We start from the raw sequence: 25,599 nt of genomic DNA, 5'->3' as shown, positions 1-25,599 counted from the left end.
CTGCAAACACAAATTCAGAAATAGCTCAATCATCACTAGACTGGAAAACTGACCTCTCAGGAAACATGGGTGTCCATTTAGTAACCAATTCTATGGTTTTGAACATCTCTACCCTATCTGGATACTTTTCTACAAGACAGGTTGTACATCATAATGCCACCTGGAAAATGAGCATCACCTTATAAAATTACTGGGAAAAGTGAATGAGATGATGTATATAGAAAGGGCTTACAGATTCTAGTACATTATATTCTCATTATTAGAGTTGGCAGTATCAGTACTATTTTAATGGACTGCCAATTCATAGCAGCCTGATTTATATAATGAAACACAAAATGATAAATTAAGTTTATACTATGTACCTTCGATTGCAAGTGTTCTTTCTGTATGAGGATACCCAGTGTCTCTCTTTTCTCCTCTCTGAAAGCCATGTCACAGCCACTGTCCTATCTTTGTCCCTTTTACTTTCTCATTCACAGTGAATTCAATGAAATTCCACCCTCACTCCTCATACCCACAGTGGCCCTATTTTTCCCAGGCCAAGTTCATTTATTCACACCTTAACTAATTTACCAACCATATCTATGGCAACCCTGTGAGCCCCTTGCACCACAGTTGCTAGCAGAGTCCTCAATACCTGACAGATAAAATAAACCTATTAATTTCTGAGTTTTATAGAGTAAGAAAACATGAAAAATTCCTGTTAGGAACTCATGGGAACAAGGAAAACCTAAATATACACTATACGTTTGCATTATGACAGAACTGCTAAGTATCAGGAAATACAGAAGAGCATATTTTAGGGGACCTTTACACTTAATCTAGTTAAATTTTCTATTTGGAGATGAAGATATCGAGCATCAAAAGAGAAAATGACTTGCTCAAGGTCATTCAACTATGGTAGCAAAACCACAAAGGGAACTCTTAAAAGGAATCATAGTTTTTGTGTGTATGTGCTATATCCAGCTGTCTCATTTCATCAAAGAGGATGAACGGAAAAGTGTTAATTGGTTATGCAAGACTGCTAATGAGTAATGTGCAGGAAAATTGCAACAAAGCTTCTAGCTGCTTAGATATAAGCTGAAAGGACAGAAAGAAGCAAATAGAGTAGACCAGATGCACAGATGTCCATATATTGTGCTTCACAACTCTGTTTATTTAAAATCCATTTTCCGTGAAAACTCATCATAGAGATAAACTGAATTAACTTAAAATCTATTTGCATTGTATATGCTAGTTATTTATGATAAACAAAGCCTTTTGTAGAATGTGAAAAGCAAGTGAGACCTAGGTTGGCTAGGTTCTGACACTTCTGTGCAACTTACTATCCTCAGTAAACTTCTGTTGACTAACAGTCTTCACCATTTCTTACTACTGTTTTTTTATTGTCTTGTGACAGAAATTCTCTCCTATTAAAAGTAAATGAATATTCTGCATTTCCATAGAGACATACGTGCTCTCATTTGGAAACTGATAATCCTTCATTTCCCACTATATTGAGTGAGATATAGATGCATATAGTTTTCCAAGATAAGGTAACAATGATGATCCAAAACTTATGGGATATAGAAAAAGCAGTTCAAAGAAGGAAGTTTACAGCAATACAATCCTACATGAAAATAAGAAAAATCTCAAATAAACAACCTAATCTTACATCTAAAACAACTAGAGAAAAAAGAACTAAAAAAAACCCAAAGTGAGAAGGATAGAAATCATAAAGATCAAAGCAGACATAAATGAAATATAAATGAAGAAAAAATTAGCAAAGATCAATTAAACTAAAAAGTATTTCTTTGAGAAGATAAACAAAATTGATAAACCTTTAGTCAGATTCATCAAGAAAATATAGGGAAAGGACTCAAATCAATAAAATTAGAAATAAAAAAGAAGTTACAAATGACACCACAGAAATACAAAGGATCATAAGAGACTACACAGGCTACTATGTGCCAATAAAATGGACAACCTGCAAAAAATGGATAAATTCTTAGAAAAGTACAACTTTCCAATACTGAACCACAAACAAACAGAAAATATAAACAGATCAATTATAAGCAATGAAATTGAAACTTTGATTAAAAATCTTCCAACAAACAAAATTCCAGGGCCAGATGGATTCGCAAGTGAATTCTATCAAACATTTAGAGAAGAGCTAGCACTCATCCTTCTCAAACTTTTCCAAAAAAAACTGCGGAGGGAGAAATACTCCCAAACTCATTCTACAACACCACCAGGATACCAAAACCAGACAAAGATATCATAAAAAAAGAAAATTACAGGCCAATATCATTGATGAACTTAGACATCAAAATCCTCAATAAAATACTAGCAAACTGAATCATTGAAAGAAATATATACCATGATCAAATGAGATTTATCCCAGGGATATAAGTAAGGAAATAAGTAAGTGTTAGTTGCTCAGTCATGTCTGACTCTTTGTGACTCCATGGACTGCAGCCCACCAGGCTCCTCTGTCCATGAGATTTTCCAGGCAAGGATACTGGAGTGGGTTGCCATTTGCTTTGCCAGGGGATCTTCCCAACCCAGGGATCGAACCCAGGTCTCCTGCACCTCAGGCAGATTCTTTACCAACTGAGCTACAAGGGAAACCCCAGGGATATAAGGATTCTTCAATATATGGAAATCAGTCAATATGATTCATCATATTAACAAATTGAAGAATAAAAACCACATGATCATCTCAATAAATGCAGAAAAAGCTTTTGACACAATTCAACATTCATTTATGATAAAAAAGAAAAAAACTCCCCAGAAAGTGGGCATAGAGGGGAACCTATCTCAACATAATAAAGGCCATATAAGACAAACCAACAGCAAACATCATTCTCCATGGTAAAAAATTGAAAGCATTTCCTCCAAGATTAGGAACAAGACAAAGGTGTCCACTCTAACCACTACTATTCAACATAGTTTTGGAAGTTCTAGCCACAGAAGTCACAGAAGAAAAAGAAATAAAATATCCAAATTGGAAAAGAAGAAGCAAAATTGTCACTGTTTGAAGATGACATGATACTATATATAGAAAATCCTAAATAGGCCACCGGAAAACTAGTAGAGCTAACCAATAAATTTCATAAAGCTACAGGATAAAATGTGAATATGCAGAAATTACTTGCATTCCTATACACTAACACTAAAAGACCAGAAGGAGAATTCAGGAAACAATCCCATCGACCACTGCAATGAAAAGACTAAAATACCTAGAACTACATCTACCTAAGGAGGCAAAAGATGGGCTTTCCTGATGGCTCAGTGGTAAAGAATCTGCCTGCAGTCCAGGAGATTCGGCAGGAGTCACAGGTTCTATCCCAGGTCAGGAAGATCCCTGGAGTAGGAAATGGCAAACCACTCTGGTATTTTTACCTGGAAAATCCCATGGACAGAGGAGCCTGGCAGGCTATAGTCCACAGGGTCGCAAAAGAGTCAGACACAACTGAGCAACTAAACAACAACAAAGGAGACAAAAGACTTGTACACAGAAAACTATAAGATATTAATGAAAGAAATCAAAGACAACACAGACAGAAGGAGAGATATAATGTGTTCTTGGATTGGAAGAATCAATATTGTGAAAATGACTTTATGACCCAAGGCAGTCTAGAGATTTGATGCAATCCCTATCAAGTTACCAATGGTATTCTTCACAGAATTAGAATAAAAAATTTTACAATCTGTATGGAAACACAAAGGACCCCAATCGCCAAAGCAATCTCAAGAAAGAAAAATGGAGCAGGATGAATCAGGCTCCCTCACTTCAGACTATTCTACAAAGCTAGAGTAATCAAGACAGTATGGTACTGGCACAAAAACAGAAATATAGACGAAAGAAACATGATTGAAAGCACAGAGATAAACCCAGGCACCTATGGTCACCTAATCTATGGCAAAGAAGACAAGAATATACAATGGAGAATAGACAGATTCTTCAGTAAGTGGTGGTGAAAAAACTGGACAACTGCATGTAAAAGAATGAAATTAGAACATTTCCTAACACTATGCACAAAAATAAAATCAAAATGTGTTAAAGACCTAAGTGTAAGACTGGATACTATAAACTCTTAGAAAAAAACATAGGCAGAATATTTTGACATGAATTGCAGCAAGACAGTTTTTGACTCACCTCTTAAAGTAATGAAAATGAAAACAAAAATAAACAAATGGGACCTGATTAAACTTGAAAGCTTTTGCACAGCAAAGGAACCCATAAACAAAATGAAAAGACAACCCTCAAAATGGGAGAAAATATTTACAAGCAAAGCAACTGATGGGGATTAATCTCCAAAATATGCAAATGGCTCGTGTACCTCAATAAAAAAAAAAAAAAATCAAAAAATGAGCAGAAGACCTAAATAGACATTTCTCTAAGACATATAGATGGCCAACAAAGCATGAAAAGGTGCTCAACATCACTAACGATTAGAGAAATACAAATCCAAACTATAATGAGGTATTACCTCATACCAATTAGAATGTCCACCATCAAAAAATCTACAAATGGTAAATGCTGAAGAGGGTGTGGAGAAAAGGGAACCCCTTTAAACTGTTGATGGGAATGAAAATTGACAAAGCCACTTGGAGAATAGTATGAAAAGTCCTTAAAGAACTAAAAATAGAACTACCATATGACCCAGCAATTCCATTCCTGGACATAAACCCAGAGAAAACAATTCAAAAAGATATATGCACCCCAGTATTCATTGCAGCACTATTTACAATAGCTAGGACATGGAAGCAACATAAATGTCTATCAACAGAGGAATGGATAAAGATGTGGTACATGTATACAATATAATATTACTCAGTCATCATAAAAAGGAATTAAACAGTGCCATTTGAAGAGATATATGGACCTAAAGACTGTCTTAAAGAGTGAAGTAGATTCTTCAGTATTTGCAAATTAATGTGATATACCATATTAACAAATTGAAAGATAAAAACCATATGATTATTTCAATAGGTGCAGAGAAAGCCTTTGATAAAATTCGACACCCATTTATGATAAAACTCTCCAGAAAGTAGGCATAGAAGGAACATACCTCAACATAATAAAAACCATATATGACAAACCCACAGCAAACATCCTCAATGGTGGAAAATTGAAAACATTTCCTCTAAAATCAGGAATAAGACAAGGGTGCCACTCTTACATTACTATTCAACAGAGTTTTGGAAGTCCTAGCTGTATCAATGAGAAAATAAAAGGAATTCATATTGTAAAAGAAGCAAAACTGTCACTGTTTGTGGATGACATAATACTTTACATACAAAACCCTAAAGATGCCACCAGAAAATTAATAGAGCTAATCAATGAATATAGTAAACTTGCAGGGTATAAAATTAATACACAGAAATCCCTTGCCTTCCTATATGCTAACAATGAAAAAATCAGAAACAGAAATTAGGGAAACAATCCCACTCACCATTGCAATGAAAATAATAAAAAACTTGGGAATAAATTTACCTAAGGAAACAAAAGTCCTATATACAGAAAATAATAAAACACTGATGACACAAACAGAAGGAGAAATATACCATGTTCTTCGATTGGAAGAATCAATATACTGAAGATGAATATACTACCCAAAGCAATGTACAGATTCAGTGCAATCCCTACCAAACTACCAATGGTATTTTTCACAGAACAAGAACAAATAATTTCACAATTTGTATGGAAACACAAAAGACCCTGAATAGCCAAAGAAATCTTGAGAAAGAAGAATGGAACTGGAGGAATCAACATTCCTGACTTCAGACTATACTACAAAGCTACAGACATAAAGTTAGTATGGTACCAGCACAAAGACAGAAATATAGATCAATGGAACAAAACAGAAAGTCCAGAGATAAATCCACACACCTATGGACACCTTATCTTTGGCAAAGGAGGCAAGAATATACAATGGTGGAAAGACAATCTCTTCAACAAGTAGTGCTGGGAAAATTGGTCAACTATGTGAAAAAGAAAGAAACTAGACCTCTTTCTAACACCATACACAAAACAAACTCAAAATGGATTAAAGACCTAAACGTAAGACCAGAACCTATGAAATTCTAAGGAAAAAACATGGGTAGAACACTCTCAGACATAAATCACAAGACCCTCTCTGACCCACCTCCCAGAGTAATGGAAATAAAAACAAAAATAAACAAGTGGGATTAATTAAACTTAAAAGCTTTTGCACAATAAAGGAATCTATAAGCAAGGATAAAAGACAGCCCTCATAATGGGAGAAAATAATAGCAAACAAAACAACTGACAAACAATTAATCTCCAAAATTTACAAGCAGCTCATGCAGCTCAATACCAGAAAAATGAACAACCCAATCAAAAAAATGAGCAAAAAACCTAAACAGACATTTCTGCAAAGAAGACATACAGATGGTTAACAAACACATAAAAAGATGTTCAACATCACTCATTATTAGAGAAATGCAAATCAAAACCACAGTGAGGTATCAACTCACACCGGTCAGAATGGCCATCATCAAAATGTCTACACACTCAAACAGAAATCACTTATTTAACACTTACAATGAAAAATTCCTATAAACTTACAATGAAAAATCAGAAAGAGAAATTAAGGAGTCAGTCACATTCACCACTGCAACAAAAATAATTAAACATCTAGGAATAAACCTACCTAAGGAGACAAAGACTGTATACAGAAAATTATAAGACATTGATGAAAGAAATCAAAGATGACATAGACAGATGGAGATATACTCCATGTTCCTGTGTTGGAAGAACCAACATTGTGAAAATGACTAAACTACCAAATGCAACCTATAGATTCAATGCAATCCCTATCAAATTACCAATGGCATTTTTCACAGAACTAGAACAAAAAATTTCACAGTTCATATGGAAACACAAAAAACCCCAAATAGACAAAGCAGTCTTGAGAAAGAATAATGGAGCTGGAGAAATCAACCTTCCTGACTCCAGATTATACTACAAAGCTACAGTCATCAAGATAGTATGGTACTGGCATAAAAACAGAAATACAGACCAATGGAACAAGATAGAAAGCCCAAAAATAAACCCACACACCTATGGGTATCTTTTTTTTGACAAAGGAGGCAAGAATATACAATGTGGCAAAAATAGCCTCTGCTGGCTGCTTCTCCTCCTGCCTTCAATCTTTCCCAGCATCAGGGTCTTTTCTAATGAGTCGGTTCTTCGCATCAGGTGGCCAAAGTGCTGGTCAGAATGGCCATCATCAAACAGTCTACAACAGTAAATGCTGGTGTGGAGAAAAGGGAACCCTTTTGTACTGTTGGTGGAAATGTAAATTGATACAACCACTATAGAAGATGGTATGGAGATTCCTTTAAAAAACTAGGAATAAAATCACCATATGACCCAGCAATCCCACTACTAGGCATATACCCTGAGGAAACAAAAATTGAAAAAGACACATGTACCCCTATGCTCATTAGAGAACTATTTACAATAGGTGGAACATGGAAGCAACTTGGATGTCCATCAACGGATGAATGGATAAAGCTGTGGTACACATATACAATGGAATATTACTCAACCATAAAAAGGAAGGGATTCCCTCATAATTCAGTTGGTAAAGAATCTGCCTGCAATGAAGGAGACCCCAGTTCGATTCCTGGGTCAGGAAGATTCCCTGGAGAAAGGAAAGGCTACCAACTCCAGTATTCTAGCCTGGAGAATTCCATGGACTGTATAATCCAGGGGGTCTCTGGACACGACTGAGTGACTTTCACTTTCACTTTTCACTTTCATAAAAAGGAATGCATTTGAGTCAGTCCTAATGAGAGAGATGAACCTAGAACCTATTATACAGAGTGAAGTATGTCAGAAAGATAAATATCATATACTAATGCACATACATGGAATCTAGAAAGATGGTACCAATGAATTTATTGGTAGGGCAGCAATGGAGAAACAGACATAGAGAACAGACTTACAGACATAGGCAGGGGTGGGGAAAAAGAGGGTGAGGTGAATGGAGAGAGTAACATGGAAACTTACATCACCATATGCAAAACTGACAGCCAATGGAATTTGCTGTCTGGCTCAGGGAACTCAAACAGGGGCTCCGTATCCACCTAGTGGGGTGGGATGGGGAGGGAGACGGGAGGGAGGTTCACAAGGGAGGGGATACATGTATACCTATGGCTGATTTATGCTGATGTTTGACAGAAAATAACAAAATTCTGTAAAGCAATTATCCTTCGATTAAAAAATAAACAAATTAAAAACAATAACAACTAAAACAAAAGATGTCTACTAACACTAAATGCTGCACAGCATGTGGAAAAAAGGGAATCCTCTTACACTGTTGGTGGGAATGCAAATTGATACAGCCACTATGGATAACAATATGGAGATTCCTTTAAAAGTTGGGAATAGAACTATTCTATGACCAAGCAATCCCACTGCTGGTCATGTACCCTGAGCAAATCAGAATTGAAAGAGGCACATATACCCCAATGTTCATTGCAGCACTATTTAAAATAGCCAGGACATGGAAGCAACCTAGACATCCATCAGTAGATGAATGGATAAGGAAGCTGTGGTACATACACATGATGGATTATGACTCAGCTATGAAAAGGAAAGCATTTGAGTCTGTTCTAATGAGGCAGATAAAACTGAAGCCAATTATACAGAGTGAAGTAAGTCAGAAAGAGAAAGACAAATAATGTATATTAACACATATATATATAATTTAGAAAGATGGTACTGACAATCCTACATGCAGAGCAGCAAAAGACACAGACATAAAGAAAAGACTTTTGGACTCAGTGGGAGAAGGCAAGGGTAGGATGATTTGAGAGAATAGAACTGAAACATATACACTACCATATGTAAAACAGATGACCAGTGTGAGTTTGATGCATGAAGCAAGGCATCCAAAGCCTGTGCTCTGGGACAACCTAGAGGGATAGTGTGGAGAGGGGTCGGGGTGGGGTTTGGGTTGGAGGGGAACACATGTATACCTATGGCTGATTCATGTTGCTGTATGGCAGAAATCATCACAGTATTGTAAAGTAATTATCCTCCAGTTAAAATAAATTAATTTAAAAACAGAAAATAAATTCAATAGGAAATCTTAAAATCAAAACATATCTTGGTGTTTAAATTTTACTTAAGCATAGGCATGCTAAATTACTACCTATAGATATGATGTCTCTTTCTATAAGTCCCTTTTAACTCTTCAATGTTGATTTTCTATTAAAATTAGTTCCAATTTGTAGATCTACCAAAAAAAAAAAAAAAGAGTGGAGCAACTCAGAAAAATGAATACTGTATATTAACACATATATATGGAATATAGAAAAATGGCATAGATTATCTTATTTGCAAAGCAGAAATAGAGACACAGGTGTACAGGTAGAGAACAAGTGTTTGGATACAAGGGGGTGGGAAGAATTGGGAGATTAAGACTGACATATATATACTATTGATACCATGCACAAAATAAATAAACAATGAGAACCAACTGTATAGGACAGGGAACTCTGATCAATTCTCTGTGGTGACCTAAATGGGAAGGAAATCCAAAAAAAGAGGGGCTATATATAAACACACAGCTGATTCACTTTGCAACTATACTCCAAAGAAAATTAATAGGCAAACAGGAAACAGTAATTCAAGAAGAAAATCATATAGTCCTGAAAATACAACAGGGGTGGTAGGAATTTTGTTAAGGGAGATTGTGTGCCTCACCCACTGGGAGAAGTGAGAATTCAGCTCTACCCAATCATTTTCAAATGCAAACAACAAGCTAGATATTTAGGGTGTAAAGATGTTTAGATTTTCATATAAAATTTCTCAATTGTTCAATGTTGATGGAAATAAAATTTAATCCTGTCCGTGTTTAATGATCTGCACTCTAGGTTAGATTTACAAAAAATTATTTTACCTCTTTGGAGTAATTCCCCAAAGTCAAATTATAGTTGGTCTTAATCTTTCATATTTAGCCCTAAAATTTTATTTTTCTATCAATCTAATTCTATTCTCAGTCACTAACACTGGTAACAAGAAATCAAAAAAAGAAAATATAATCATTAGGCAGTTACAATTAGTGATGTGATTACATTATCTCTTTAGCAAGGAGGTATTGCAAAGCTCATAATTTACACATGGCCTTTTATATTACAAAGCTCTTCAACTCTTAGTAGTGAACAATAGACTTAATGATGAAAATCGAGATGCATAATGATGTAAATCATATGAGTAAAGGCAGATTAGAAATCATATTTGGAAACTAAGTAAACTCAATTATCTACATTGAAGCTTTCATCTTGTTATCAAGGTCATTTATTGTACTTCAGTATTCACAAATAAAGTTGCCATCTTATAGAGCTGATAGAAAAATGAAAGTAAAAGTTGCTCAGCTGTGTCTGACTCTTTACAACCCCATGGACTATACAGACCCTGGGATTCACCAGGTCAGCATACTGGAGAGGATAGCTTTTCCCTTCTCAAGAGGATCTTCCCAACCCAGGGATTCAACCCAGGTCTCTTGCACTGCAGGCGGATTCTTTACCAACCGAGCTATCAGGGAAGCCCAAAGTGAAAATCACTCAGTTATGTCCAACTCTTTGTGACCCCCATGGACTGTAGCCTGCCAGGCTCCTCTGTCCATGAAATTCTCCAGGCCAGCATATTGGAGTGAGTAGCCATTCCCTTCTCCAGGGAATCTTCCCAACCCAGGCAATCAAACCCAGGTCTCCTGCATTGCAGGCGGATTCTTTACCATCTGAGCCACCAGGGAAGCATGTTTATGGGACAAGAATTAGAGAAAATGCTATGTTTTATTGTTTTCTTTTATCTCCCTAAGAGATGTTGTAATAACAAGGAGTAATTTGGGAATGGATCAATTTAAACATTTATTATGTGGTTTATATGTTAAATTTGAAATGTTGTCAGTTTTTGAATAGCAGAGACACCATACATAAAAGTAAACAAAAAATAATATACTGAGCCATGTTTAATATATGGGTCAATTCTCTAGTCCTTGGGCTTTTCTGATCTCTTTCTGCTGCTCTGAAATGGATTAATAAAACCAGCTGTCCTTGATTTTCCAAAAGAGATAGATTACAGAAACGGCAAGTGAGAACAGTAAACAAATTCTGGTCAGCCCCAACTTGTAAACCCCCAAAATTCTTTTCGGGGTTATTATGTACTGTAACATTCTGTGACCTTCAAAATGACCTCCTTTTGGAGAAAAGAAAGTTAAATATAAAAAGAAAAAACATTATTTTCCTCCTTGCTATATGACGCACTTTCCATTCTGTGACATGCCTAGATTTGCATATGTGCAATTCTGGGCAGCATTATTTTCTGAAAATGCAAAAATGAGATGAAGGAAATATTTGACTGCATCAAACACAGTGAAAGGAACCTTCAGTGATGTCTGTAGTCAGTCTCCCTGATTCACATTTTGGTATCTTTTAACATTATTTCATCTTTTACATTTACATGAGGACAGCAACTTAACAGGAGGGTTCCATTAGTTAGATCACTCACACTGATGAAAGTATCTTTTAAACATAGCAAAAGAAGAATTTCAATTGAATTAGGAAATGCCATATCTTGGACAAAAATTAATGTTTTCTTGACCTGACTGGTTTTGATAGACAGAATAAGATATCAGTCCTCAAAATTACTATAAATAGTAGTCATGCAGTCCTTCTATTATGCTTCTTTCTGATGATATTTTTCTGCAAGTAATACATTTACACAAATACGCTGGATCCAATAGTTTCTTAGTTAAGGCCAGATTTGCATGGTGACCCATAGGTTCATTCAGCAAGTGAATAATATAAGCAATAAATGTGTTTCTGAAAAAGGAAAATATATTGTCACTAAATTGTTTCTCACTTAAGGTTTTTGCTCTATGTAAATATAATTGCTATTCCTATAAGTTAAAACATTTTATTAATAGTGATATCAATACATGTACATAGTTATCATATTATGTGTACTACTTTATTGCATTGTCTTGGTAAAATTAGCTGTTATCAAGCTGAGGAATAATTTTTATCTTATTAATTCACCTCTTTATCTCCTGTGCTTGTAAGAGACAGTGTGGTAAAAGTTTGGGATCTGGGTAAATAACTCTTATTGAATAGTCCTGAACAAATTACTTAGCCCTTCTAGATTTAAGGTGCTCCATCTGTCAACTGAGAAAAATATTACCTCTTTGAGAAGCTTGTTGTGAGGAGAACAATGATATCATGTATGCGGCACAGATGCTAGAAAGTTGTAAAACCTACTGTCCCTTCCTAGCACACAACTGAGTTGACACTTCACAGCCAATCTGATCTCCACAGTAACACACAGCTGGTTCTTGTCAATGGAATATAAGAAGAAATGAAGTGTGTCACCCTGGAACCAAACAATTTTTCTTAGATTTTCTTCAATTTCCTATGACTTCTCTATGCAGACCCTCTCCACCTCTAAAATGCTATATCCTCACTAGGTACTGTCAGAGAAACCTTAGAATTTAAAATTCAAATGTGGGATTTGTTTTAATAGTTAAATCATTTTTAAATTGAAGTAGGGGCTTCCCAGGTGGCACTAGTGGTAAAGAACCCACCTGCCAATGCAGGTTAGACTTCAAAGATGCAGGTTTGATCCCTGGGTTGGAAAGATCAGCTGGAGGAGGACATGGCAACCCACTCCACTATTCCTGCCTGGAGAATCCCATGGACAGAGGAGCCTGGCAAGCTGCAGTCCATAGCGTCTCACAGAGTTGGACACAACCGAAGTGACTTAGCATGCACGTGTAGTTGATTTACAATATTATGCTAGCTTCTCCTGTACAGTGATTTTGTTATATATATACATACATGCTGCTGCCGCTAAGTCGCTTCAGGCGTGTCCGACTCTGTGCGACCCCATAGACAGCAGCCCACCAGGCTCCTCCCTCCCTGGGATTCTCCAGGCAAGAATACTGGAGTGGGTTGCCATTTCCTTCTCCATATATATACATATATTAATATTAATATATCACAATATATATTAATATAGATTCTTTTCCATATTCTTTCCCATTATAGATTATTACATGACATTGAATATAGTTCCCTATGCTATACGGTAGGACCTTGTTGTTTATCTGTTTTATATGTAGTAGTTTGTATCTGCTAATCTGAAACTACTAATTAATCCCTCCTCCACATTTAACCTTTGACAGCTAGAAGTTTGTTTTCCATGTCTGTGAATGTTTCTGTTTTGTAAATAAGTTTATTTTTATCATGTTTTAGGTTTCTCATGTAAGTGATATCATGTGGTATTGTCTTTCTGTTTTAACTTATCTTAGCATGATCATCAGATCCATCCATGTTGCTGCGAAATGCATTATTTCATCCTATTTTATGGCTGAGTAACATCGTATTGTATATATGTATCTCATCTTTTTTCCCTTCATCTATTGATGGACATTCAGGTTGCTTCCATGTTTTGGCTATCATAAACAGTGCTGCAGTGAACACTGGGGTGCATGTAGATTTTCAAATTAGAGTTTTCTCCAGATATACCCAAAAGTGGGACTGCTGGATCATATGCTAGATCATAAGAAACTCTAATTTTCATTTCTTAAGGAAACTTCATACTGTTAAGAACCTTCATAATGTTTTCCATGATAATCATACCAACTTGCATTCTAAAGTGGGATTTTTAAATGTAGTATATTAATTAGTTCAGTTCAGTTGCTCAGTTGTGTTCAACTTTTCAACCCCATGGACTGCAGCATACCAGGCTTCACTGTCTATCATCAACTCCTGGAGCTTGCTCAAACTCATGTCCATCGGGTCGGTGATGCCATCCAACCATCTCATCCTCTGTTGTCCCCTTCTCCTCCTGTCTTCAATCTTTCCCAGCATCAGGGCCTGGTCTCTTCCAATGAGTCAGTTCTTCACATTGGGTGGCCAAAGTATTGGAGTTTCAGCTTCAGTATATTAATATTCAGTATAAATACAATGTCATATCACTAATAACAGGTCTTTAAATGAAGTAGGAATGTCATCTTTTTTAAGTTAAAAGTCTAAAGGAGTATATTTTTGCATTTGACTCAGTTTGAAAATGTTGAAAACTTGATGAAGCGAAACATTCTAGGAAAACATCAACTATAAAGAAAGTTGCTCCTACATTGAGACATCTATAGTGTAACTTTGGTTATATCAAAGAGTATAAATTAGTCTAAGGACTTTAAAGAAGCATCTAGTCAAATACATTATCTTTATAAATAAGGAATTTTCATCCCAGAAAGGACAAATGACTTCTCCTTGGCCATTCCTGGCCCAGCACTCTTTACCTAATGCATTCATTTTCCTCTCCTGAAACCAAAACTAATTTTCTAAATTGAAGGCTAAAAATAAAAATCTTTTACTTTGCAGTCTTTCATACTGATTTAATTTAATAAATTAGGTTGCTTCAAGTAGTTTGAAAAGCTTATTATTGACTAAAATGGGCTCACAACTTACTGTGGCTCAAAAACTGAAGACTGTAGGACTGGTGCTGAAGTTGTTTATTTTTCTTCTATCATTTAGACTTAATTATTTTGTTCATTCCAAACATTCTTAATGAAAAAATTACCATTAATTTTTTTATGTTTTGATTTCCCTTTTTATTTCTCCCAAAATAGTTTACTTCAGTGATATAAAGTTTACATGTGTCTCCTTGGTTTGCCAAAGACATATAAATTAAAATACAGCCTAGAAAGTGGGAGCTATTTTTCTCTTTTTCTATTTGGAGAATTATCTGGCCAGTAGGTATACACTAATATTAGCAAAGAAGTTTAAATTTGAGCTTAGTATGAAGAAAAAATAGAGCGTTGAGATGTGAAGTAGGTATAGCCCATCCAAAAAACCTCAGGACAGTCAAGGGCATGGTGGGAGAAGAACAGACACGGTTTGAAGGTATAGGGTGGATTACATACACTTTAGAAACCAAGCAACTAACATGAACTTCATCCTCAGAGCTGGCTTTCTAAAAATTGTGGTCTGCATACCACTCTTGAAAAGTAAGATGAATTTAGCAGTTCACATTTGTTTTTTTTTTAACTTTAGCATGTATGCATTTCTTCTAATAGAAATCAAGAAAACATAACTTGCACATGAAATCAAAGCCAGGAAAGGTGGATTAAAGACAAAAAGGAGGCAAGTAATATTTAATGTAATGGGAATACCAAAAAATTATGAAACATTTGTAACATTATGTAGACATAATGTTATGAAACATTTGTAACCATTATGTAAACAATTATGTTTACATTTCTAAATATGATACGGAAGATTTAGTGGTTTTCGAGACTTAACATGGTGATCATTTTGAAATGTGTAGAAATATAAAATCACTGTATTGTGTACAAGGAACTAACATAGTGTTATAGGGCAATTATACTTTAAAAACAAACAAGCTCATAGAAAAAGAGATATTTGTGGTTACTAGAAGTGGGAGGAGGGAGAATTGGATGAATGTAGCCAAAAGGTACAAACTTTCAGTTGTAAGATAAATAAGTACTAGACATGTAATGTACAACATGACAAATTTAATTAATACTGCTATATGTTAATTATAGCACACAAAATCATGTTATATTTACAAGAGAGTAAATCCTATGAGTTCTCATCGCAAGGAAAAAAATTTGCTTTCTGTTTCTTTAATTTATTATATGAAATGATTGATGTTCCCTAAAGTCATTAGGATAATCATTTCATTTCATGATCTATTTACAGCAAATCATTGTGCTGTATACTCATACAGTGTGTGCTCAGGTGCTCAGTCATATCCGACTCTGCGACTCCATGGACTGTAGCTCCCCAGGCTTCCCTATCTATGGAATTTTCCAGGCAAGAATACTGGAGCGGGTTGCCATTTCCCTCTCCAGGGGATGTTCCCAACCCAGCGGTAGAACCTGTGCCTCTTGCGTCTCCTGCATTGAATGGCAGTTTCTTTACCATTGGGCCACCTGGGAAGCCCTGAACTTATACAGTTCTGTATGTCAATTTTATCTCAGTAAAACTAGAAGAAAGAAGATCCAACATTTTTCTAATGAGTAACAACATGATACATTTCTTTTTGATTCATAATAATGGCAATGGGATCCCAAGAATGTAGGCTCCCCTAAGAAACTCATTTGCCTATTTTTCTAGCCCACATTTCAAAACACTAACATTAGGAATAAAGCCTTGCTTGATACCATATTGATTTCACATAGATAATTTGGTGAACTGGCCATGGCAATATGACTAGAAATAACCAGATCTCCAACTTCAAAGCAAACAATGAGTAATGGAAAAAATAAATAAGAGAGTTCTGCATTGCTTATTTAATTGAGAGAAATTTTATGGCTTTGTCAATATAATTGTCACAAGCAATCCATTTTATAATTACCTACAAATCAACAACTCTAAGCAAACCACCAGACTAGTAGAATCATGGATACAAAGACGATTATAAGAAGGCGTCCACTGGGAAGACTAATTGGAGTGAGAGGGCAGAAAAGAGGGAACAACTGTCCAAAAAATACAAGGCAGAAATTATGTTTTTATAAGATGGGTGAAAATGCTCTGAGTTTGATAATGATGATGGTGCTTTCTATTTAATGAGTCCTTTCTATGTGTTAGGCACAGTTTTAAGTATTTGTAATGGATTATTTTACTTATTCCTGAGAGTAACCCTGTAACCTTGATGGTATGTGTGTGTGTTCAATAATGTATACAAATCAATGTTGAAACCTGAGTTGCCAGCTGTAAAAGTGCACATTCTTAAAAACGGTTCCGGGTTGTTTAGGCATTACCATCTGTAAAGGCCTCATCGAAGAGAAATCATTTATTTATGTTTTAAATTCATAAAGAAAGTAGGGATGAGCTGACAAGCCATTCAAAAGAGAAAAGATTGAAATTCAACATGTATATAGGATTGGCTATTTATATTCAGGAAAACATAGAGTAGTTCTGTTAGCAGCTGAGAAATTATGGAAAACCAAGCTGGGAAGTTCCCAAGATCTCAGGGGCTTATATATTAGGAACAAATTTTATTGTTGTTTTCATTTAGTCACTAAGTCACGTCTGACTCTTCTGCCATCCCATGGACTGTAGCTTGCCAAGCTTGTCTGTCCATGGCCTTTTCCCAGCAAGAATACTAATGTGGGTTGCCATTTCTTTCTCCAAGGGATCTTCCCAACCCAGTGACTGAACCTGTGTCTCCTGCCTTGGCAGGAGGGTATTTTTTTTTACTGCTGAGCCATCAGGGAAGCCCAGGATAGCTTGTGCTTAATTGAATCTCCTGAATTCTTGGGATATGAGGAAAGTTGTGGTTCAGGAAGACTCACTGGGCCACAGTGCAAATAAAAATAGTGCAGTGACTAAGAGCATGAGTCTGAAAGCAAACCACCTGAATTCATGTCCCAGCTGCCGTATCTGATCCCTGTAATAAACGAACCCCTAGAATTCCATTTCCTTATCCACAGTGGTCCCCTCAGTGTTAATGACACTAAGAATGACTGTAGTTATAAGAATTAAAGTAGGTCATTTATATAAAGTGTTTGCTATGGTACATGTAGTTAGTGCTCAGTAAGTGCTAGCTTTTATGATTAATGTATAAAGGATAGGCTGGAGGAAAGAGACTGACAGCAGGAACGTGGTTTAATAGGCTCCCAACACGGTCCAGATGAGAAAAGACAAAATCGTGAACTAGGACAGTGGCAGTGGCAATGGAAAAGAGGACAGTTACACAAGATATTTCAGAGGGCTGAGTGTCTTCGTGATTCATTAGATGTGGGAGGCAGGCATGTGACTCTGAGTGTTCACGCCTGGCTCACTGAGACAATGATGGTGCTGTTACCAGATATAGAACAATCAGGAAGAGATGGTTTGCAGAGAAATCATGGATCCAGAATCTATTTTGATGTATTGATCATGGAGTCTAGGTATTCGTCAAGCCTTATCAATCCACCACCAAGGCAATATTTTTCTCAAGAGTGATGCAGATAAGTGATAAAGATGATTCAGGTGGTGTATATAGAATTATCACACAGCATTGAATTATATGTAAGAGAATTCCTTCCTGCTTCTTCTATCCTCCAGTTTAAATCAAAGAAGTGTTTTACTTTGATGCTAGTTATCTTTTCCCTTTTCTCTTTCTTCTCTAACATATTCAGAATCTGGGAAACACAAATATGTGCACTTAAAATTTAAGAGCATTTCTTTATTTTTCATTATATTGATCAATTTCTATTTATGTCAAATGCTTCTGGTTTTCCAATTATGGTCCTAATATGAACTTCCTTTTAAAAAATTCATTTTATTAATAACAAGGAATCAATTTAAAGAAAAAAATACTAAGGAACCCACAGAATAATCATTACTTAGATATAACAAAATCATGAAAGGTGAACTTGAATGAGAGAAGGTTAGAAATCCATACAGTAAACTAGGTCAAATTTCAGGTAATATTCTTGCCTAGTTTTGCCAGTTTTCTCAAAAGAAGACACACTCGCTGTAAATCTAAGAGAAAACCACATTGTTGTAATGACCAGGATTCAAAAATCTATAATTGTGATCTTCTGATAACTTCCCAAGAAAGTTGTTAATGTAACTTCCTTGTAGGTATTAACTAGTTATGGAGCTATGTGCTGAAGATAAGAATGGCATCAGAAATAAAACAAAGGAACGCATAGAAACTTTGGATCATTACACAATCAACTGTTACAAGAATCAGGATGCTCCTCAGCATTGGTGTTAAGTTTCAATTCAGTCCGTTTCCTTCACAGAGGCAACTGAAACGGTACCACACACAAAAACAAGCCAGCAAGAGCTGGGAGTGGACAAAAAGACCAAGATGGAGGCTAACTTCCATATTAAATTTCATAAGGAATTGATGCAATCAATAAATGATGCTATTCAAAATCAACTCTGATATCAATACAGGTTTGCTTTGATTTCTCTAGGAAGAAAAATAGCCTAGTGATACCTTGATAAATTTTCTTGCCATGCTTTAAGTAAACAGATTATTTTCTTTTGGAAGTATCTCTTATTAGACAGTAAATACTCCTCATTCTCAGTATGAGACTTTGGGGAGGGGATACTATTAAACCCTATGATGTCAAATCAACACTTCCCTTACCATTAGCTGGTTTTAAGGCCATTCTGGGCTCAAATGACTAAATAAAATATCTGCTAGTCATAAGTTTGTGGGTTCTGTTTTAGGGTGCTATAATAACTATAGAGATATGAATACACAGCAGAATTTAACACCCTTTTTCTTGTTCTGGAAGCATGCAGACTTAGAGAATATTTTTACATATGTTCTTTCACAGATGGAAGACCTGTTCTAAGACAATCCTGAATCTGTTAATAGGGACCAAAATAAGGACTGTTCTAGTACTTGATGGTCAGGATTTCCAGTGAATAAGAGAACATAAGGCCACGTTTTTAAAAATAGACTAGAGCAGTTCTTTGATTTTCTTTCAGATTCTATTTGCTACTTAAGAGTGTTTTGTTGTTGTTGTTGTTTTTTTAAAGAAATCTGAAAATGCCAAAAACAATATTAGGGCCAGATAGCTTTGATTTAAAGGATGGTATTTATGAAGGTAGAATCTTAAATTTCCATTTTTGTCTAGGTTTTTGTTTCTTTCTGTACAGTAGACCAAAGCCTTTTAGTCAACACAAAAATGTCCTATGAATTTCAGGGGAAGAAAAATTAGTATGTGTAAATAAATAATCAGGAAGCGACTTAACTCAAGGAAACAAATACAAAAAGATACATCTTAATAGATGGTAAGTTGTGAACACGATGTTTATATTTGAAATTAGGAAATATTTAAATTCACATAGCTTTCAAAAGCAGTAGCTGTAGTAATTTTTATGGAGTTTGTACTCAGCATTGCAAAGGGTTTGTATGAACCTATACCCACCCATGAGATAGATATGGTCTAGAAATATGTCTGATTTGTCCCACGTGTTTTTAATACTGTTAAAATTATGACAGTTGATATAAGATTATAGATTTTTAGTTTTTCTTGAAAAAACTGAAGCCCTGACCACATTAGGCCCCAGATGTACTTGATAATTATAATCAATATTATTAGGCACTACTACTTATTGAATATTCAGGTTTTATTCTAAGCATTTTGTCTGGTTTTTTTCATACATGCAATATGCCTATGAGGCAGATCTTTTTGTGCACACTGTTTCTCTGAGAAAGCTGGTCTCCTGAGAAATTCAGTAATTTCTTAAAATTTATAGCTGGTAACTGATTGAGTTGAGACTTGAACCCAGGCCTGCCTGACACCAAAACCCAGTCCCTTATTCACAATGAGTCAGTTTAAAACATTTCATTACTGAATAGGGAATTAGTCCATATCTACTATGGCCACTTTTCTGCATTTTTGAAAAGTTAATCTTCCCCATGTGATACTTTAAATGCAGCTATTTCAATATATTATGAAACATATTTCTTAAAAGAAACATTATATCTATGCCTAAGAAATATTTTCTTCTTTTTAAATAATAGACATTGATTTTTCTAAAGAAAATTAAGCAAATGATTTACTTATCCAATTTGAATCTAACTTGCTTTAAATTGATAAAATCCATTTATGTTTATGTATCATGCTAGAATACCAATTATAGTTGTCTCTAGTAAATTAAGACATTTAATTGGCTGAATATCATTTCTAGACGAATACTGAAAGCTTCTAAATTATTTACACCAGAATTTAAACTCTGGAAGGGTCATTCAGAATTATTTTCAAGTGCATCTTACCAGAGGTTGTCTTCACTACTTCAGTGGTATTTCTCAGTCCAACAAATGAAAATTGATAAAGTCTCCAAGACCTTGTGTCACCCACTTCAACAGAACTACGCTTCCACTGATAGACAATTTCTTCACGTGGATAGCCATCTGCCATGAGATAGGAAAACACATTTAAAATTATTAAAAATGAATATACGTAGCAACCACTTTCTATGAACTGAGGGAGATAACCAAAGAAATAGTTGTGACTTGGATGATGAACCTGTATTAAAGAGCATTACAGTAGAGAAAATAAATACAATAACATATCCTAACAGGGAAATCAGATTTTAAAATCATGAGGTCAAAATTACCTGTGAAAAAGCATGTAAACTGCGTATATGGTATACTACACAGTGTTTCTATATACTGTATGAATACTTCACATTGTCTGGGGTAAGATATAAATAGCAGATAGTAAATACTATATACTATATCATATAGTAAATACTACATATGCAGGATATTGTTTATGGTGAAAGGGAGTCAAAAGGGTGAGATTTTGAGTCATGTAGAAACAGAAAATAATGGAAGAAGTATCTAAGACGTCCCTAATGGCTCAGCGGTAAAGAATCTGCCTGCTATGCATGAGATGTGGCAGGAGCCACAGGTTCAGTCCCTGGGTGGAAGGAAAGCAGATTCAAATCCCTCTCCAGGGCATGTCCTTGGAGTAGAAGGTGGCTGGAAAAAATTACCTCAACTATTCATATTATTCTCACTCTCAATTTGTTGAGGCTTCTTTTTAATACATAATTACAATTAAAAGTAGTAAGTAGAAATGCCAAGGGGAAGATCCCTATGAGAACTATGTCGATTCTTTAAGGTTCAGTCATGTTCAGTCAAAACAACAGAAAGCATTCGTGAAACAAATGTTACATGGATAATGTAGTGATTATTGTTTGGTACCTTTTCTTTGCCATAATACCCTAGACAAGTTTCTCAATTTTTCTTCCAAATTATTTGTTTAACTATGGCTGTACTTACATGGGGGTGACTGTACTTATTTTGTGGAATTGCTGGTCAATATGTATTTGTTGAATGGATAAACATTACTATTAAGTAAAGTGTAGAGTAAACTCAAGTAAAATAGATAGACCACAAAACTAGAAATCTTCTCCACTGTATGTCTTCTAATAATTCTGTGGAAAGGTAAGTTTTGATTATGGAGGCTGACTGACTCCTTGGAATAAAATCCCTTGTCTCTTTTATCCTTTGGTTTTGGTCCAACTTTTTGTCCACTATATTTATTAATTTAAAAGAAAGAAAGCAGGATCCCCAGGTTGCTATTGAGAGGGTGGTGGCAGGGTGGTAGGGCAGGATGTGATGGAAACTGAGAACTTAAGAATGATAATATTAAGGAACTTCCTATGGAGAATATGTTGGTGATTGAATTGTTGTGATAGCAATAAGTAATACTAAGTTGATTTTGGGTTCAGAAGAGAATTGTCAATCAGCAACCTGATGGCATAGAAATCACTGTTTCTTAAGTTTTAGCTAACTCAGGAAAGGAGTAGCCTCAGTTGGAAAATTAAAAGAAAATAAATCCCATATCCTAAACCTTAGGGGAATTTTCACTTAAAAATGTTCTATCCTTGGACAAAGTAAAACATATGGAATAAGAATTATAATGATAACTTTTTTCAATATGTATAATATACAATGAATTTTTCCTTTAGCGCCCTCTGTTTTACTTTTCTGTTTTGTTTTTTTGTTTCCCTCTGGAAATGTTTATCAAAACAGGTGATTGCTTTTCTTATCTTTTTTTGAAAGTATTGTTATTATGATTCAGTTTCTTTTTAGGCATCTCCATTACTCCTGGCTGATAAATTATACATATATTAAATTTTTAAAATTCATAGTTTTTCATTCTACCCAATATGTACAATTGAGAGTTCAGAAATAAGGAGGAGGTACGCAATCTAACATGAATACAGAACAGTGAGGCAAATGTGGGGGAAAATGAAGCTTGTTTTTGATTTAGGCAGGAAATACCTATGAAGGTTACTAAAGCTTAATTCCTATTAGAATCATCAAGATCTTCTTGCTATAGGCTATTATCTCATGATAACAGTAATAATCAATAAAATAATATAGCTTTTGGTTGAATCTTATTATGTGGGAGGTAGCATAGGCAGACATTTTACATATATGCACAAAATAATATTGAGGTGAGACAGCTCTTATAATCTCTATGGGCACCTGTGTTGTGGACTCATTGAGAGATTTAGTAATTTGTTCAAGTCTGTAGTGATGGGATTGGGATTTTAACTGGACCCAATAGGGCTTCCCTGATAGCTCAGTTGGTAAAAAAAAAAAAAAAATCTGCCTGCAATGCAGGAGACCCTGGTTTGATTCCTGGGTCAGGAAGATCCCCTGGAGAAGGCTACCCACTCCAGTGTTCTTGGGTTTCCCTTGTGGCTCAACTGGTAAAGAATCTGCCTGCAATGCAGAAGACCTGAGTTCAATCCCTGGGTTGGGAAGATCCCCTGGAGAAGGGAAAGGCTACCCACTCCAGTATTCTGGCCTGGAGAATTCCATGGACAGTCCATGGGGCCACAAAGAGTTGGACACGACTGAGCTAATTTCACTTTCACATGACCCCCAAATCAATCTTTTGCTCACTGGCAGATAACTAGTTTTAGATATTACTAGAACTCCAGATGGAGGAGGTAATTTTTTATTTTATTTTGCTGTGTTTGTTCATTTGCTCAGTCATGTTCCACTCTTTGCAACTCCATGGTCTGTAGTCCACTGGGTTCCTTAGTCCATGAAATTCTATAGGCAAGAATACTGGAGTGGGTAGCCGTTCCTGTCTCCAGAGGATCTTCCCAACCCAGGGATCAAATCCGAAGTCTCCTGCACTGCAAGCAGATTCTTTACCATCTGGGCCACCAGGGAAGCCCACATAGGGAGAAAACAACTAACAAATGTACTGCTAATCTTTTCTGGGCCCATGAAAGAAGTGATATATAATCCACTATTACCTCTTTCTATTGAGACAAGGCCAGGCTTTACAATCCTTCCCAACATAGGCATTCAGGAACTCACTGCCAATTTATTCCAAATTTATGCCCCAATGAAGTCTGTTTGTAATTTCTGATAAAATAGATCCTATTTTTAATGATGAAAGGGATTATCAGAATCTTCAAAGTCAACAACACTGCATAATGCAATTTTGCATTCTAAGTTTCCCAATTAACTGATATTGCAATCAGAAAGACTACTGGTGAGCAGGGATACAGAATACAAAATGAGTAATTACTTACAACTGGAGAATTCCAGGGGGCAGGAATGTTCATCCATTGGAAAATTGTGCAACTGTAACTGGCACTCAGCATCAATTGTCAGTCTAAGTAGAAAGATATGATGCAAAGGTTTTAGACAGTTTAAAAATTTTAAAATATGTATTAGTACACTTTCAAATGACAATTCATTTTTATTCCTAGACAGTATCTCACCCATTCTTATTGATAACACAAGGTGATCCTCACTGAAGAAATTCACCAAGTCCAGGATAAAATTGTATAAGACTTAATGTCCATTTATTTTCCCAGACTAAACAATAAATTCTCACTGACCTCAACTTCACTTATTCAATACTTATTATCCCATTTTTTTTTTTTTTTTTGGCAAATTAACTGCACACATGGGATTTCTCAGTGAATTCACTTAACTTACTTAATAGAACAAACTCTTTTAAGAACTTACGCTCATTTACTGTTTGCATGTAAATGAATGCAGATAATTCTCAGAACTTATCTGCTAATTACAGCAGAACCTTCTACTGTTGTAAGTACTTGTTAGCTTTAAATTACTGTATGTGAGTTTAAAAATACCTGTGTTTCACAACAGAGTATTAAGCGTTCTTAAAAAGGAACACTATAAAGCCATTATATAGGATGTTAAAGAGTAGAGGAGTATCTAGTAGGAATCAGATGTTAAATACATATGCACAGATGTATAAGAAAATGTCTGTCATGGAGTCCCTGAGGTGCTTATTAAACATACAGATTTTCTTTCCCAACTGAGGCTAGAACTCTAGGAAGGATAAAATTTAAAGGAGTCCTAGATGTTTTGACCACATTTGGGGAACTATGACTATAATGTTAAATTGTGATGGTGACAGGTTAATGATATTTAAAATTCTGTATTTGTTAGCTATATTTCTTATAATTACAAATATCAATCTTAACGTAAAAAACTTTATATTTTATAAACATTTTATATTAAAAGTTCAGCATAAATTTAATTTTTCTATGGTATAATAGAGCAATTACTGGTCCTAAGATATAACTAATCATAATTGAGCCCTTAATTGTTGGCATGGCACTAGGTAAGGTGAATTTTTCTCTCATTTAGTAAGTGTTATTATGGCTTTATTATACTTGGACTTGTCCGAAGTGACAAAGCTAGTGTCATGGTTGAGATGTGAGCCCAAAACTGTGTCTCCAAAGCTAGAAGTTTTTATCATTGTCACTCAGTAATTACATGCTCTTCCAAAGAAAAGATAAGCTTTATTCGTAAGTGAAATTATAATTAAATTTGATATTTTATTAGTATCATTTCTCCAATTAAATTGGAATTGTTAAAATTGAAGATAATGCAGATTGCAGATAGTTACACAGATATATATCTATGCACATATATACACATTTGTAACTCATTATAGATAAGCAACAAGAATAAAATCATCTCTTTATATAGATTAGCAAACTCATTCAAATCTGGAATGAATCTCATGAGTGACAATTTTGAGGTGGTTTCCATAATTAAATATTGTATAGTGATTC

The 25,599-nt window shown here is 35.2% G+C and overlaps 1 protein-coding gene across 3 annotated transcripts in view; it reads right to left on the bottom strand.

Annotated features, from left to right (window-relative positions):
• GABRG2 (gamma-aminobutyric acid type A receptor subunit gamma2) overlaps positions 1–25,599 on the bottom strand; it is a 118,017-nt gene that overhangs the window by 56,611 nt on the left and 35,807 nt on the right. For all 3 annotated transcript variants that reach the window (XM_061149486.1, XM_061149485.1, XM_061149487.1), the window contains exons 5-6: positions 24,076–24,158; positions 20,780–20,917 (exon numbers count right to left, since the gene is read on the bottom strand). In XM_061149486.1, the coding sequence (XP_061005469.1) occupies positions 20,780–20,917; positions 24,076–24,158 (221 nt within the window). The remainder of the gene's footprint in view (positions 1–20,779; positions 20,918–24,075; positions 24,159–25,599) is intronic.

The sequence above is a fragment of the Dama dama genome, chromosome 9, assembly GCF_033118175.1.
Source record: "Dama dama isolate Ldn47 chromosome 9, ASM3311817v1, whole genome shotgun sequence".
Taxonomy (NCBI): Eukaryota; Metazoa; Chordata; class Mammalia; order Artiodactyla; family Cervidae; genus Dama; species Dama dama.
This window is presented reverse-complemented; position numbering and strand designations above follow the sequence as displayed.